The 16,471-nt window shown below is 51.9% G+C and overlaps 1 protein-coding gene across 1 annotated transcript; it reads right to left on the minus strand.

Annotated features, from left to right (window-relative positions):
• Positions 1-12: 12 nt before the first annotated feature.
• Positions 13-15,930, minus strand: LOC119696055 (centrosome-associated protein CEP250-like). The gene is made up of 15 exons (XM_038125569.1): positions 15,845-15,930; positions 14,829-14,989; positions 11,809-11,846; positions 10,322-10,425; positions 9,241-9,379; positions 8,881-9,074; positions 7,393-7,520; positions 7,025-7,194; positions 6,150-6,221; positions 5,687-5,809; positions 5,282-5,416; positions 4,564-4,705; positions 2,345-2,408; positions 1,508-1,556; positions 13-193 (listed from the first exon to the last, which is right to left on the minus strand). Exons 1-15 carry the CDS (start codon positions 15,928-15,930, stop codon positions 80-82), a joined length of 1,719 nt encoding a protein of 572 aa, XP_037981497.1. The 3' UTR covers positions 13-79.
• Positions 15,931-16,471: the final 541 nt, after the last annotated feature.

The following is a 16,471-nucleotide window of genomic DNA, read 5'->3' on the forward strand; positions in this document are numbered from 1 at the left end:
TCTGCCATCGAGCCAAGAGCTTTAAACCTCTGCCTTGCAAGTATGGAAACTGAGATTCCCAGAAAAACACCAGAATGACTTACCTTTCTAGGTAGGTGACAATATTGGCATTCTTCTTTTCCCTCATGACCAGGATTTCTTTCAATGCTTCCTCGCAGCCCTGGTGCTGGAGATCAATTTCCTTTATGGCCACCTTTGAGGACATTGAAAGCTGTTAGGAACAGACATTACAAGAGCCTCTTTCTCCATGCACTCACGGGCCAGGATGCCTTGTCCCCTAGGAAAAAAGGGACTCTAAACCATAACCCACAACATGCTAACAGCACTCTCGGCCCTTGCAGACTCCTCCATGAGACCTTGTTTATCACTACTCTTATCATTTACACTAGTTTTGCAAGCCAAAAGTAATTTTTCTACCGGGAAAAGAAACTCAACCTGCTGAAAACATGTTGGCATTTCTGGGGGCTTTAATCAGTGTTTCAGAAACTGCTGCCCTCCTTGATTGTGCTCCAGAGCAAATACACACATTCATTTCAGAGAAAATGCTGCCTGAAAAAGAACTCCAAGGCCACTCAAAGGAAAGTTACCATCCTAGCACATCCTAACTTCTTCAGTTTGGATTTTGCATCTCTGAAGAGCGTTCTTGAACCTGATTCAGACGTGTGATTATTTAGTGGGTTAAAAAGTGAATAATCCTTTCTGTGGACCACTGTGGATGCACTCCAGGTGATAAGCAGGGCTTAGGGCTCTCAGACTCCTTGTAGACATGCCTCCAAGTGCAGTTGCTGAGCACAGCACTGCAGGTGGGAAAGGAGCTACCAGGAAGATGGAGTTGTGTTGGCTGAGAGCCAGAAATGAGAACCGTTCAGGACTCTGAACGGTTAGCCCCAAAGAGCAGTGGGACTCTCCAGGACACCACCATGTCAGTTCAGTACAAATAGCAACTCTGTAATGGAATGTCAGTGACAAAGGACTAGCACAAGGTGGTATTCTTTAAGGCTCTTCACCAACGTCTTCTCATTGATCTGTGCGCATGTGCATGTCTTTGTGTCTTTGTGTGTGTGTGTGTGTGTGTGCGCGCGTGTGCGCGTGTGGGTGGGTGACCCAGGTTGCCTAGGACTGAAGCGCAAAACTGCGCTCCAGACAAAATCTCTCCTTCTTTAGTTCTTTTCAAACTGTACCTCAGGCTGGGAATCAATGGGGAATCCTATCTGTGTCTGAACCTGGGCTTAAGAGGAATTGGACCAGAACGAGAGCTGTTGCCATCAGCTAATCTATGCCCACTTATCCAGTAAGTGCAAGATAGCGTGTCCTTCTTGGAGAGACGCCACTGCCTTCCTCGCATTCATTCAGAATGCAAGACAAAGTCTGCCCCAAATGCATTTGGCAGCCTGCCTCGAGGCAGCCTTTGCAGCAAAGACAGGTAACACAAAGCTCTGGCCACAGATCACATCACAAGGGAAAACGCTCAAGAGCTGCAAAATCTGCATGGGCTGTTGGCACTTACCGCTCGTCCTGTGGCAGCCTCCAGGGCCTTATAAACGGCTCCAAAACCCCTAGGAACAGAACAGCGGCAAGAACAGAGAAGCTGTTCAGTGCTGAGAAGCAAAAGGCAGCCCAGGCAGGAGCTCTCTGCTGCCTGCAGTGCCTCTAAAACACCAGCCTTTGTCTACTCTTCAGGCAATAGCACAGCAGCCCAGCAGCCCTCTGCCATGCAGCATGTCCAAGAGAAAAGCTGGGCCCAACAGGAAGAAAAAGGCCTCCTACAAATCTCAAATGTACACACTAGATTATGGATGTGAGGCTTTGCTTTGCCTCTTCCTTTTTGTGCTTGTCTGGTGTGCCTTCCCAGGCCATGAAATGCACAGTCCTGTTGGGCCTTCTCACAGCTCTCTTTTGATTCTGTCGGCCAAACACAGGCAGCACCACACAGCCTTTCTTATTGTCCTGACCACTGAATATTGAGTTCAGCAAACTACTGCAAAGAAATGCCACTGACAGCTGCTGTCTGATGGCTGTCAGGTGGGAAGCTGCTCTCTCCGTTTTTTCTTCCTTCATTAGTGGGGCCGTATTACTTTGAATCCTGCAAAACCATGTCTCCTGGGAAAATAAGCAAACAGGTGCCACACACCTGAGGGACAGGCAAGTGCCTCCTTGAGGCAGGCAAGACACTGATTGCCAGCATCCAGTTATCTCTGATGATGCCTTGTGATCAGTACTGAGACAGGGACAATCTAAAGCCAGGGTCTGACGATGCTTGCAGCTTGCCTGACTTGCCTCTTGGTCTTACACCAGCCACACAGGGGACCCATGGTTCTGTAGGAGTAAGCGTGGCTGCACTCACCCTCTGCCAATAAGTTTCCATCCAGTGTATTTCTTTTCGGGGTCTGCCACGCTCACCACATTCCCTGAAAGAAACAAAATGCAAGAAGCAAACTTCAAAACAGAGATCCTGACTTCCAGGAGATCTGAATCTCGGCTCCACTTTCTGGGGCTGGCAGCAATTTATGGTCGGTTGGCTAACAATAATGTCAACAGGAACAACAACAAGAGCAGCCCCAGCAGGACGGGCAGCTCTGCAGCACACTCGGCCTGCACAGAGTCTGATTCTGCACACTCCTTTGAAGAGGAAACTAAGCCCCTGGAGAAACCATCAGAGCAGACAGAGACCAGAAAAGAACTGGCACCATGGCAAGTGGTTGTCATCTACAAAGGGGAAGGAGGGCTGAAAAATCATCACCCTTCATGATTTTCATGGGAGTAAACACTCTCTAGTGAGAGTCAACAAAAGGTTTCAAAGTTTCAATGCCCCCTGGGATCTGGGATGAGTTTTCTATCAACAGCTGCTTTTTGCAGAGCAGAAAGAATATTACAAAGTGAAATCCAGGAGAGGAGGGCACCTCCTCTACCTCTCAGCAGTTTGCCTGAAGAATGCCTTGACATTTTTAGAGAAGAGCAGCTCATGCTATGACCAAGAACAATGGCTGTAAGAATTAGGACCCTCTTTGTTTCTGACCAGGCAAAGTTCTGGAGATGACTGTGCCCACTCCCCATTTAGGGAAGAACTACAACTCCTTGTCTTCAGCCTGGGCTGCAGCAGTCACTAGCCCTGGACTCGGCCCCGTTGGACACCACCCACGTGCCCCATCTTCCCAAAGGGCACAGCCCAGATGGCTAACAAGGACAGCGCCGCTCCTCAGGTGCTGCCGTGACACAGACAGCTGAACACAGGAGATGCTGGTCCTCTCACGAGTCCAGGCAAAGCTGCGGCAACGGGGTGGCTGCTGAAACCTCACAGCTAAGGCAGGCTCCAGCCCCTGCAGTCACAGCAGCCGTCAGTGGCAGGCCAGGTATGACAAAAAGCTTGGCAAAGCCCACAAATGGCCACTGGCAAGCACTGTAAGGAAGCCAGAGCCAGACTGAGCACCGTTACAAGCTGGTGACCCCACTCAAGACAGAACAGGATGGTCTTTGAGTTCAGACCCAAAGAGGCGTCCATCTATTCACTTTTTGTCCCAACAGCGGATGGCCCACACTGAGGAGACTGGGCTCTGTTCTATACCTGACCGCTTATTCTCTGACAGCACTGCACTGGCAGCTATTACCAGGTGAAAGGAGCAACTCAGTTGTACCTGAGAGCCACCAAGGCCTTGCTGTGCTTTTCAAGAGTGCAGGGATTGCGGCCAATGTTTAGTACTCCAAGAGTATTTACCGGCTGGGCTTTAGCCCTGACAAAGTGCCTGGTACCGGAGGAACATGCAGCACAGGGGCTGCAGGCTTCCTCCTGAGAATTGCCTGCAGGGCACTTTTATCTGCCCGTGCCACATAGATGTGTCTCTTCGACGCATCTCCCTAAGCATACAGCTAAAATATCAAAGAGGGATTGAAAAAAAAAAAAATCCTGTTTTTCTTTTTTGGTGCACTTTGAAAACATCTCTTCCCCTCTGATTCCTAGGGCTTGTTCTAAGAATATAATTTTTTTTTTTACATTCGGGGTGTACTGAAAAGACCCCTTCTTCTCTTATTTTTGCTATCACCTGATGCTCTTTTCAAGGAGCTCTTTCCACACAAACAAAAATGTAGGATTTTTATCCAAGCAAACTGTAGAAGGAATAGTAGAAGCAATAGCAGTCATGAAAACACCAACAGAATGAAACCAGCCCCAAACCCAATCAATTCCTCTGAAGTATTTTTTCTCCAAATGGAGTCTAAAGGGAATCTAGGAAGCCAGCTATTCTGATCAAAGTGGCCAGACTAGCACACCCGTATTTCCTGGGTCATTGGCTAGGTTGCAGCCTACTGCTGCTCAGGAAACAATCCCCGCTTTTGCCTTTACTGCACAGGCAACCTCAGGCAAAGCCCACCCACACCCAGCTGCCCCCAAAGGCAAGAGGAGTGCCCCACAATGCTCCCTGGCCGCCTCCAAGCACAACAATGGCTTCTGTAGGGAGTACAAAATGTCTCTCTGACACCAGAGTCAGGAGGAACATGTGCTACGGCTCAAGCTCAGGCACACACACTCTCATACACTGTTCGATGGCACAGGAAATCCCCAGGACGTACTCAGCAGCTTCAGGCATGGCTTCTCGCTCTCCTGGCTGGAGTGGGGCGAGCTGCTCATGCTCGGCTTCTCAGGCTGCGGAGAGGAGGCTTCTTCAGAGGATGCTGCTGCAGCGGCGGCTTCAATGGCAGAGCCCTTGTCCCTCTGGGAAGGGAAATTGCTTTGTGTCAGAAAGGTGGCTGGCAGAGATGCCCCAGACAGCGCTTTTCAAAGGCATGCCATTAGGAGCAAGCCTGGTGTTAGGCTGCAAGCTGAGCTGTCAACTCTTCCACCTCAAGCCAAACCCAAACAAGCAGTCAGAGAGTACAGCTTGTCACAGCCAGCTGTAGTAGAAATGGAGAAAGGGAAAGAACAACTTAAAATTTCACCCCGTTCCGAGGATCGCATTCACCATGGAAAGGGACAACCTGTTCAGAACGTGCGTGGGTCACCACGTTCACCGGAACAAACCCCTCAATAACCAAAGTGGGCACTAAGAAGCCAGCAGAATTACATTCACAGGATTGCTGGCTCACCGGTCAAAGCACTAGCTCTGCTGCCCAGGGCAGCAGCTGAGATTCAGAGGCCCAGGAAGTGTCGTGCTGGCTAGCTGCAATGCCAACCACAGAGCACGACAGTCAGAGGCCTTGCCCCCATCCCCCTGCTGCTCTGCAGGGGAAAGGTGAGAAGAGCAGAGACCACTTGTTGCATGACTGCAGTGCCTACTGCTCTTCCACTCACCTGCTTTTGTTCTGCCAGCCTGTACTGCAGCTGGATCTTGTACATCCTTTCCATTTCTTCTTTGTGCCTCTCCTCCACTGCCTTCATCCTCCTCCAAGCTTCCTGCAGCTCTGCCTGCATCTTGTCCTTGATATACTGTCAAGAAAATATCCTACTGGCACCTGCCACAGGCTCAGGCTTCTCCTTTCCAAGTCTCATTAGCTCTTCCATTCAGCCTCTTCCTTCTGCTTCGGCACCCAGCTCTAACCCTTCCAGCCCAACTCTTCTCCCTGGTGCTCAGCGCTGGAGCCTGCCAGGCTCTGTGCTGCCAGTGTCTGCAGTAGTCCTTGCCTCACCTTTCCTGCGATCTCCAGTTCCTGCCCCCATCGCTGCCCTTCCCTCTGCACCCTGCCCAGTCAGCCTCACCTGCCCATTTGCCCGCTCCTCATTCAGCTGCTGCCTCAGCTGCTCCAGCTGCTGCCGGCTTTGGTTTAGCTCCCTTTGCAGCTGGCGCACCTTGGCTAAGACAGCAGCCTTCTGACCCTGGAGCTGCACAGAAACAAAGGGAAGACGGCTTTCAACGACCCACACGCCACTTGTGTGACAACCAAGATTGACGTGCGCACGCTTTCCAAAAGCATTTTGTTCTCTTTCTCATGTTTACCAAGGGCCAGCTAAGAGGCAGCCAAGGTGCCACCCAGACAGACAGTGTCCAGAGCAGCAGTGCCCATCCATAAGGAGCCCAGAGGAGTCCAAACCAACATACAAACTCTCTTTTCCCACTCTGTGCCTCTTGACTGGCTCTGGTTCGTATCTTTTCTTATTCAGCTTCCATGATGGCCACATCCTGCTTCATCTCTAGCAGCCTTTTCTCCTGCGGCCTCTGTACCTCTGCCAGGAAGCTTTCCCGTTCCTCCAGCATCGCCTGCGCCTCCAAGCGCTGTCGTTCCAGACGTCTCTTCTGATGAGAGGAAGAGACACTTCCAGATGAAGTCCCAGCCGTGCTCCCCAAAGAAAAAACGACAGCTTCATCCCTCCCAAAAGCCCCCCCACCCGAAGAGTGCCCAGGAGTGGCTTTGTGCCCTCCAGCACTTCTAACCAGGATCTTCAGAGGAGGGTCAGCAGGTGGAAGGAAAGGAGATGCCACCTTCCCTCCCCCTCTGATGGCTGCCTGTTTCCTAGCCTCTCTCTCCTCAGGATTTCTGCCTGTTCTCAGAGGCTCTGTTCTCAAATTCCCTCCACCCTTTGATCAAGGAAAAGCTGCAGGTGGACTGCAGGACGAGGAGGAGGCCAGCAGCCCGATGCCCTTGTCACAAGACAGGCCGCCAGCTGAAATACCAGCAACACGGGGCCTGTGGCGTATGCTTCAAAACCAAAGGGGAGACTCCCTGTCCACCGTGGAAGGACAGAAAGCAAGGAACCCAGCTGCTGGGACTGCAGAGTGCAGCAAGGTCAGCAGCCGTCTGCTGCATGGCACCAGGCTGTGGGGAAGGTCCTGTGCTGCCAAGCTTTGGGTGGTGCCCACCCAGCCTTCTGGGGAGCTTGGCTTATGCCCAGCCTGAAACAGTGGCTGCATGGACTGTCCCGGCACCATCCTCTTGGTCTTCACAGGCTTTCTAGTAGGAGCCCTCTAAGGCCTCTGATGCCTTGCCCAGCCACGTGCAGCCTACAGCAGATGCTTGCAGCCATGTCACTCAGGCTGCTCTTCTGCTAAGCCAGCCCACCCAGCTTGCCGGAAAACTTCAGGTGCGTATTGTCGCTTACCATTTTTTGCTGGAGCTTCCTTGTTTCCTCTTCCTGTGCAGATTGCCAGCCTCTGAGAGCCTTGCTGCACTGCTCTTCTGCCCAGCGGAGCTGTTGAACCATTTCTTCACATTGCTGCTTGCTGAGAGATCTTACAGCCTGCAGCTCATGACGAAGGCCCTTCACATCCTCTGCAAACATGACAAACGGCAACGGTCAGAGACTACACAAGCCGAGCACTCTACTGACCTTAAGCCCTTTCAGTTTCCGACAAGGAGGGACCTACGCTCAGTTCCTGCACTCCTCAGGAGCCCTGTGGACAGAGCGGCCTTTGGAGCAGCTGCACTAGGCTGGGCCACTACCCGAAACAAAGCACACAAGGTTCTCACCGAGTATCACCTCCTGGGCCCGTGTGGCTGTGCGCACTTGGGCTTCCAGACGGCTCCTGGTGACCTCCAGCTCCGACACGCGCCGCTGAGCCTCCAGCAGGCTGCTCTGCAGGCTCTCCTTCTCGGACCTACAAGTTGTGAAGACGAAGACAAAATTGTTCCTTGCACACAGGGGCAGTCTTTCCAGTTAGACGTGCCTTCAGTTCCCTACACCGGAGCATGGAAAAGGGCGTTCATGGAAACAGTTACAAAGCAAGATTGTTTCTGCTACATCAAATAGCAATGCAAGCCCCTGCAGGTGGTTGGCCAGCTTTTCCTCATGACCCAGCCCAGCACAGGAAGGCCAGCTGACTTTGAGCTCAGCAGTCAAAGCTCAAATTGCTGTTGCCTGACGTGTCCCTCATGGGTGGCTGTGCCCACAAAGTCTCTGCCAACAAGCAAAAGCCCAGCCTCTGCTCTCAGCCCTCAGCTCCTCAGCACCTCCAAGTCACTCTGCGGAGGGAACAGAACCCAGTGTTCTCCTGGCTGACTCCTCAGTGTTTACTGCTATTCCTCTTGTACACAGAGATACTTTGTTTACCAGATGCTCTCAAAGTAAAAGGGACTGAGGGGATGCAGGCAACAAGACATGAAAGCTCCGGCTTCTAGCAGCATGAGTAAGAAACCAGAACTAGGTTTTACCTGAACAAGCACTGTCTTGGAGGAGGGGTGGCAGGTATCCTGCCAGTTCAATGACTGGATTTTCATGAACAAGAAAGCTTGCTCCCTTTAGTTTTGGCAAACCAAGCCAGCAGGGCCCAAATGTCTAGGCACTCTTTGAAAAGGGACCAGCCAAAGGGACCTTGACAGGTTACAGAGGTTGGTGCACAAGTAAGCAAGAATCAGTGCTCAGCAAGAATCTCCAGACACTGCCGAGAAGCCGCAAGACCTTTCCCTTCTGCTGCTGCTGCTTGTAAGCAACTCTCAGTCCTGCATCATGTTTCACATGAGTCAGCTCAGAAGGGTCTCAAGATTTTCAGCACAGGCCTCCAGGTTTCACCTGAAGCATCAGCACCCTACTGACAACACTGACATATAAGAGCCTTGGATTCTGAAAATGCCACGTCAAACTACTTGGCAAAGCAAGGTTGATGTTCAGATGCACCAAAGGAGAAACCAAAACCAGAGGGAAATCCCCGGTTTCAGCAAACATCTCACGGATTCCTTAGCGCTCCTGTCAGTGCCAAGATGGCTTGCTTTGCAGTTGGCACAGGAATGTGCAGGGGGTCCTAGGCAGGCGCCCAGAAAGAGCTTTGACAGCGAGAGCTGTCAGAAAAGTAACATTCAGGTCACAGTTTCCTTTTCTTTTTTCTCATGTCTCTTTGCTTCTCTGTCTGAGAGACACCAGCAGCACATTCAGGAGGCAGTAAATCCTGACTTAACGCTCACCACCTTTGTCATTCCAGGCCTTCAATAATGTCCCACCCAGGGGCTCCTCCCTGCCTTTACCTGGCCTCTGCCAGCTGCTTGGCAAGGCCTCCTAGGTCCCGCTCCATGCCTGCCAGTCGGGCTTCCAGGGCAGCGTTCTCTTGTGCCTGCGCCGCCTTCTCTCTGCACACCTGCGACAGTGTGTGCCCTTGGCGAGAGAACTCCTGCAGCAGCTTCTCCAGACCCCTGTGGGCTGCCCGCTGCCGGCGGCAAGCCTGGAAGCAGAGGGGGCACCATTTTTCAAGAGGAACAACAACAACAACTACAACAACAACAACACAGTCTCAGGCTTGGCTTGCTGCCAGAAGCAGCATTCGGGGCGGTCTTGCTAGGGGCAGCTCCCTGTCCCACAGGTGCTGCCTAGCAATAAGGTCAGCATACCTTTGGCACTGCCAGAGGAACCTCTTCCTTCAGCAGGTCCCTCTGAAGCTGCGGTTCCTCTGCTGTCTCTGCTGCCACTTCCAAAGGCCTCTCTCGCGAGGAGTGGCGCCTGCTCTCAAATGCAGCCAGCCCCTTCCATCTAGGACAAGCAGACAGACAAACAAGCCTTTAGTTGCAACACGGGCTCCTTGCAAGACCAGCACCACATCCCATGTCCCACACAGGGCAGTCTCAGGGGCTTCCAACAGCCCTCCAATTCCACCTCAAGAGGATGCTGGAATTCCCTCTCTAGACCAGCATCTAGACCAGCATCACCTTTTCATCAGGTGAAAGAGTCACCGGTGGGGAAGTCAAACTAGCTTCCAGGAGCCACAAAACATTTCCAGAAAGCTCAGGTACTCTCAGCTTAACAGCCTCCTGCCTGCTAGGTCTTATGCTCCTCTCCGATACAGTGGATCCCAGATTGCAAAAGTTCTGCTTTGGCTAAGAGAGGCTTGGTAAGTCCAGATGAGGACTCCCACAATTACTCCGGCTGTCACTAGTGCAAGAAGGAAAGAGCCTGCAAGCTAGAGCCTGGGCAGGAGGTGGGTACAAATTTCCAATCCAATAATCAAAGGATCCCAAGATGCTTTCGGCTGGCAGGGACCCCTGGAAGCCTCTAGGCGCATCTTCAGCTCCAAGCACTTGCGGTCAGCTATGGCATCTGGACAGGCTGCTCAAGGCTCTGTCCAGCTGGGGCTTCCAAATTGCCAAGGGCTGAATCTGCACATGATCTTTGAGGCACTTGTTCTGCTGCCTTTGCGGTTCAAAGCTCTGCTGTCCATAAACCCAGCCTGAAGCTCCCTTGCTTTCACTCTGGTCCAGTCCAGCACACTTTTTGTCAAGGTTTGAGAAGCGAGTCCCAGGAGGCAGCTGTGCTCTAGGTGGCTTGGCAGCCAGACCTGCGCACGGGTTGCCTTCCCCCGTCTGTGCTGAGCGACTCGAACCATGAGAAAGCCAAATTTCTTCTTTGACTCTGGGCCTTCTAAAGCCCAGCAATGCCCACCCCTGCTCAGAGGAAGCGAGAAAGCTTGACACACACCTGAACTCCCGGGTGCTGCACACTCTATCTGCGCTCTCCTGCCGCTCTGCCTTTCCCGCCTGGGCCGAGGAGTCCTGAGTGGCAGGAAGCTCTCCTAGCGGGGCCTGCAAGGAATGGGCAGGGAAAAAAGCACAAACAAGCAATAAGGAGCAGGGAAGTGTGCTCTTGAGAGAGCTGGAAGAAGCAGCAACGGAGACACAGCTGACCTGAAGGCAAAAGCTGTTGTGTGGGGGATTTTATGTGGGTAACCAACTAACCCTGTGTTGCTTTGAAAGTCTCCCAATGGAAGCAGGGCACATTTCCCTGCTCAGCTCTGGTCAAAAGGCTTCCCCTCAGGATTTCTAGCATTAGGAAGCAGCTAATAGGAACTGCATTCCAGCCCTTCAGAGATGGACCTGGTCTCTGCCATGCAGAGCTGCTCAGGATTCTTCTCAGCAAACTTGGGCCATGTCAAAGTTGAGGGGGTAGTCAAAGCAGTGACTGTGGCTACTTAGACAGTGCGTGGAGATGGGCAAGTCCCTGCAGCAACGGTGGCTCTCCCAAACCCCTCAAGGCTGTGAACTGCGCCTGGGCACCGCTCTCTCTGCTGGAAGCAGGGAGCCTGCACAGACACTGTGCACAACGGGGCTGACTTCCTCAGCAGCAGCACTAAAGGACACCATGCTACCGCCCATGTAACACCAAGGGAAGTTCACAGGCCCTGTCAGAATGGCAGGAAAATGATGCCTGGACAATGGCAGGAAAATGTGAGAGCTCAGACCCCATTTCCCTCGTGCCAGCGGCTGGGATGAAGCGCTAGGTCAAGGCAGGACTCCAGCCCGCAGCATCTTCAGCCACAAAGGGCAAGTGCTGCCTGCTCAGAAACTTGCAGCTCTGCACTGCACCAAAGCTCTGCACTGAACCAACCAAAGCTGCCACTGATTGGTTCAGGATGCTCAGGCCCTGGACTGGCAACACGTGGAGGTTTATCGTCCTTTGCCTCCCCTTTAGCCTCTGGAGGAAGAGAGCGAGCCAGAGCAGGTTCAGCTGCTGCTGCTGCTGCTGCTGTGGTGCTCTGCAGACAGACAGCAGCGTGAGGGACAGGGAGCAAGGTGTCATAGAGAACCTTATTTCTCCTGAGCTCTACCACCAGCGGTCCTAAGGAGAAGTCATTCATTTCCATACAAGTGGGATCCTCAGTCACTAAAATCTCATTTCAAGTGAGCTGATGAGACTACCCTTTGGGCAGGACTGCATATGCTTCTGAGGGAGATATTTCAGCCAGGCTACAATCAGCACACAGCTTTCTGTCTGCAAGACTTGGCTTTCATTAGTTAAAACCTCTTCAAGGGAAAAGCAGGAAACTGATGGAATCCTTTTGGTAGTGCTCATGCAGGTGTGGACTGATGTGGACTTTCTTTCGGCCTGCCAGCCTGGCACTCAACTATAACAGGCTTGCTCCACAATGCTCAGACACCAGGAATGCCAAGGGTGCCCGTCCCACTCACCGAACCGTAGACTTGACTCCTTCCACCTCGGAGGCGACCTGCCGGGGGCAAGGGAAAAGGAACCAGGTGCTGTTAGGAAACTGCTGGTGCGGAGGAATCCCACAGAACAAGGCCACCCAAGCAGAGAGCGTTTTCCTTTCACAAGCTCCCTACCAGGAGCAGCAGTTCTGTAGCACAGCAAGCAAGACTGCCGGCCAGTAGCCTAGGCTGTGTCTACCTTTTGCTCGGCTTGACCGCTAAGGAACTAGAAACTTGGCTGGGAAGATACAAATTGTTCCTTTGCAGTCAGTGCCTACGTTGGAGCTCATTGTCCAGCCTACAGCAAAAGCAGCCTTCTTCTCCTCTCTTTCCTGGACTTTCTTTTCTTTTTGTAAATTGCATGCAGCATGTCCCGCGTGGTTGCTGTAAGCAATTCCCCACAAAAGCTTCCACCAAGCCCCCGTTAGCGCTTGCAGCTTTGTTTGGACACGGCACAGGCCCAGCTCTGGGGTTCAGGAGCCCACACAATCTGCTCAGCAGTTTGCCCTTCAGCGCAAAGCCAATCCCTCGCGTAGCACACAGAGGGGGTGCAGGTCCTTTAAGGAGGCAATGCAGAAAAAAGATGCCTTCCCTCAGTTCCTGAAAGAACCACACAGTTTTTACAAGGACACCTGCAAAACTCTCCCGGTCTGCATTTTGGAACTTGTCCACACCCTGCTGGGCAAGGGATACCCCCTTTTTGGCTGAAACTGTTGGCAGGAGCTTTACCAAACTTATGGCATCTTTATGGCACTTTTCTTTCAATGTGCTGCCCCAGGGAAAAACCTTCTACTTACGTCTCAGACCGTTAATAATTTTGCGGGCTGACACCGACGAAAAAGCCCTGCCGACTGCTCTACGGACTTGCTCCATCGTTGCAGCAGGGCTGCTTCGGTCGTCGGGCCACAAAACAAAGATGGAAGCAAAACCCACTTGCAGCAGTCCCCAGACTGTGCAAGGAAAAGAGGAAAAAAGGACACCCGCAGCAATCTGCGGACTGTACACACAGAAGGGAAAAAACAAAAGACACCTGCACAAGTCTGCAGACTGTACAACAAAAAAAGGAAAGTAAAAGGACACCTGTACGTGTCTGCAGACCCTACAACCGCAGGGGAAACAAAAGGATGCCTACACGAGTCCGCAGACTCGTACAACGGCAGGCAAAAGAAAAAGACTCCCTTTTCAGGGCACAGACTGTTGCCTGAGAGCTCCTCAATACAGGATCCTCCTGCAACGAGAACGCCAAGAGCTGTTCTGGATGCCGAGGCCTTGCGTGCACCAGGGCAACCTCCTGCTGACAAGGCTGTGACGTGGCATTCCTCTGCTGACATCACAATAGCAGCAGCTCTGGGTTGCTCTGTGAATTCATGCCTAGCAACTGGACCTTCTCTACAGCTCTTTGCAAAAGAGCGCCCAGAAAAGTTCTCCTCTGTCCCAAAGCAGCACAATCCTCTCTTTCAGTCCATAACCCATAGCTCAAGGGATCCAAAAGTAACGCAAAGCAGACACCAAGCGCACACAGCCGGTACTTTGGCCACCAATGCTTCTGACTAAAACAAGCAAGCCTTGCTTAAACTCTATGGATGAAATCACGCTTTGGTAATATGCCTGGGAGTTCCCTGAATTGGAATGCCTGTCCTTCCTGCCCATTTACTACGTGGCTAACATCTACCAGAAAACTCTAGGGCTCGCTCAAGGACGAACAACACCTTAGTGGGAAAAAAAATCCGAGTAACAAACTACCCATATGTGTTTGCATGACACTGGACACAGCGTTTGTCTTGTCAATATGACAGGGACACATCCTCTGCACGGGGCAGTGCCCATGTCCTCTGCATGGCAGGGGGTGCCCTTGGGGCAGCCCTCACTCTGTGGGTGCGCGCATGGGCGCATTTGCTCGTTCTCTTCACCTCCAGCAGCTCCCAAGCCAGCCCTTGTCCTGAAAAAGTTCTTTGTCCAACACTGAAGGCACTCCTGGTGCCTTTGCAGAAACCCACTCCCTTGGGCTGCTGGGAAACCTGCAAGGTCAGATTCCTCCGTGGAAGTGGCTGTTAAATCTCTCTCCTGCCCGCAGTGGATACTGCACAGTGCTCCATGTTTCAGTCCTTTGCTGCACTCTCATTTCTGCCCTGCAGGAGCTGAGTACATTGATCCTGCTTTTCCTGGGCTAACTTAGTCTTTTTTCGGCATGGCATAGCTCACGGAACTGCAGACTCCATGTCTGCTGGGGACGGTTGCAAGCACCAAGCGGGGCAAACGATCCGAAGGGCAGGTTCTGTGCCATTCTCCTCTGTGCCATTCTCCTCTGTCATTTCATTCTAGACTTTGTCACAACGTTACACGGGAAGGAGCAAACAGGTTACAGTGCCAAAGGTAACAGGAGAAGGTCAAGGACAGGAGTTCAGCCCATGGCTACAGGAAGCAGAGGAATTTGCACATGTGCAGCCCAGAGATCTGCAGGGCACCGTCAGCACCCAGCTTTGTAAGTGACCAGTTCTGCTAGGATGGAAACCAACCACCAAATCCTCACTGATTTCAGAGGCAGTGACAGCAGTGCCTGCGTCTGCTCCCTAGGTCTGGGGCTGGGTTGGACAAAGGACACATATGGCACACTGCCCCTGCATAATGTGACTTTTGAATCAACCACCTGCTACTGTCTGCTGTTGTTTGCGCTAGGGTCACATCAGCCTGAGGCACCTGGCAGCCCTCAGTGCCACCTGGGACTGCAGATGACAGGCCCTGGCCTCTGCCACCAAACAGAGTGGAGAACTTACTCTCCAGACGGAGCTTCTGGATTAAAAAGGCTGTTGTGAGCAGTCACCTCAAAGGGCACACATGTGAGGCTCTCCTGCACATTAGCTGTGCCAGCTACAGAGCCCTGGGGAGCAGCCACCAAGCACTGGGATAGCAGAAGACACAGAAGGAGGGACAAACCCAGTCAAGCACTGAGACTTTTCGCGATTGCTGAGCCCCAGATGGCCTCTAAGTGTGGTGATACCCACCAGTCCTTCTCTGTCGACAGTGAGCTGGTCCAGCGGGTGCTGTCCCTCCTTGGCCAGGCACCACCCAGGCTCTTTGCTCTCCCCTCTCCTGTACTGGCAGCAGACATGCCCACCTTCTTTGGCTGCACTTGCAGAGCCTTGTATCTAGTAGCCAGGGCCACCTGGGAACTGGCAGCAGTCACAGAGGAGATGTGCCATCTGCACCGGGCAGGAACCAAGGCCTCTGTGTGCACAGATGAAAACCTGTGTCCCCACAGGATGTTTTGGCTGCCCTGCTCTTCATTGCCTTTTGGCTGGAAATGAAATTACATTTTCTTCCTCATCCAGAAGTCCTCTCCTGGGCAAAGCTGAGGCAGTGGGCTGTATTCCAAAGGCAGTGTAGGTTGGAGTTGATAAAGGAAGTAGACCATTCCCTATTCCAAGCCACACCAGAACAGTCACAGGAGGGACTTTCTATCTTTAAGAAAGAATGGACAATTCAGAAGTGAACATAGGGCACTGTTTCCTAGGTGACAAGGAGGGGAATTTTTCTACCTTTTGAGGGTTTCTAGAATTTTTATTTTGTGTGTCTGGCTCCAAGCTGGCATTGGAGAAAGTAATCCTGAAGTGCCCCTAGATATCTGCTCCACCTCCTTGATTTCTTCTCCACCTCCTTAAGTTTCCTTCCTTTTAATTTGAAAAGTGGATATTTACATGGTGGGTGCCCATGTGATCTGTAGAAGGAATAGTAGAAGAAATACCAGTCATGAAAACACCAACAGAATGAAACCAGCCCCAAACCCAATCAATTCCTCTGAAGTATTTTTTCTCCAAATGGAGTCTAAAGGGAATCTAGGAAGCCAGCTATTCTGATCAAAGTGGCCAGACTAGCACACCCGTATTTCCGGGGTCATTGGCTAGGTTGCAGCCTACTGCTGCTCAGGAAACAATCCCCGCTTTTGCCTTTACTGCACAGGCAACCTCAGGCAAAGCCCACCCACACCCAGCTGCCCCCAAAGGCAAGAGGAGTGCCCCACAATGCTCCCTGGCCGCCTCCAAGCACAACAATGGCTTCTGTAGGGAGTCCAAAATGTCTCTCCGACACCAGAGTCAGGAGGAACATGTGCTACAGCTCATGCTCAGGCACACACACAGTCCACATCTCCGGAAACATTCAATGTCAGGTTGGCTGGGTCTCTGAGCAACCTGATCTACTTGAAGAAGTCCCTGATCACTGCAGGGATGGTTGGAGTTTGTGACCTTTAAAGTATCTTCCAACCTAAACCATTGTAATTGTCTACTTATTTTTTTTTTTAAAGGTCTGAGATCAGAGACTAATATTAGTGGTGGCCATCTGATGCTTCGGAGTTTAGTGGATGGGGAGTTTTTTTATTTGCAGCCACTTTGCATTTTGCCTCCAGAAGGTCCTTAGCAGACCCTCGCCTGCCATTGTCCATGTGCAAACAGCAGTTCAGAAAGATGCGGAACTCAAGGAGCTGTTGCTTCTGTATCTTTGCTATTTCTTTCCTAGTTTTGAGTCTCAGTGCCTAGAGAAAAAGCAAACTTGAGATTCTACCTGTTTTTTTCATATCTTGATATGCTCACCTAGACCCTGTATTTTAAGCTCCAGTCTGCAGTGTCAGTTTCTTCCCTCGCAGAGGCCT

The sequence above is a fragment of the Motacilla alba genome, chromosome Z (genome assembly GCF_015832195.1).
Source record: "Motacilla alba alba isolate MOTALB_02 chromosome Z, Motacilla_alba_V1.0_pri, whole genome shotgun sequence".
NCBI classification, from domain to species: Eukaryota; Metazoa; Chordata; class Aves; order Passeriformes; family Motacillidae; genus Motacilla; species Motacilla alba.

Coding starts and splice junctions, on each gene's coding strand:
- LOC119696055 (XM_038125569.1), bottom strand. CDS start 15,930: ATGTTCCTCCTGACTCTGGTGTCGGAGAGACATTTTGGACTCCCTACA. Junction 9,380..10,321: donor TGCAGCACCCGGGAGTTCAG/GTGTGTGTCAAG, acceptor TGCTTGTCCTAG/ATGGAAGGGGCTGGCTGCAT. Junction 7,521..8,880: donor AAGCAGCTGGCAGAGGCCAG/GTAAAGGCAGGG, acceptor CACAACTTGTAG/GTCCGAGAAGGAGAGCCTGC.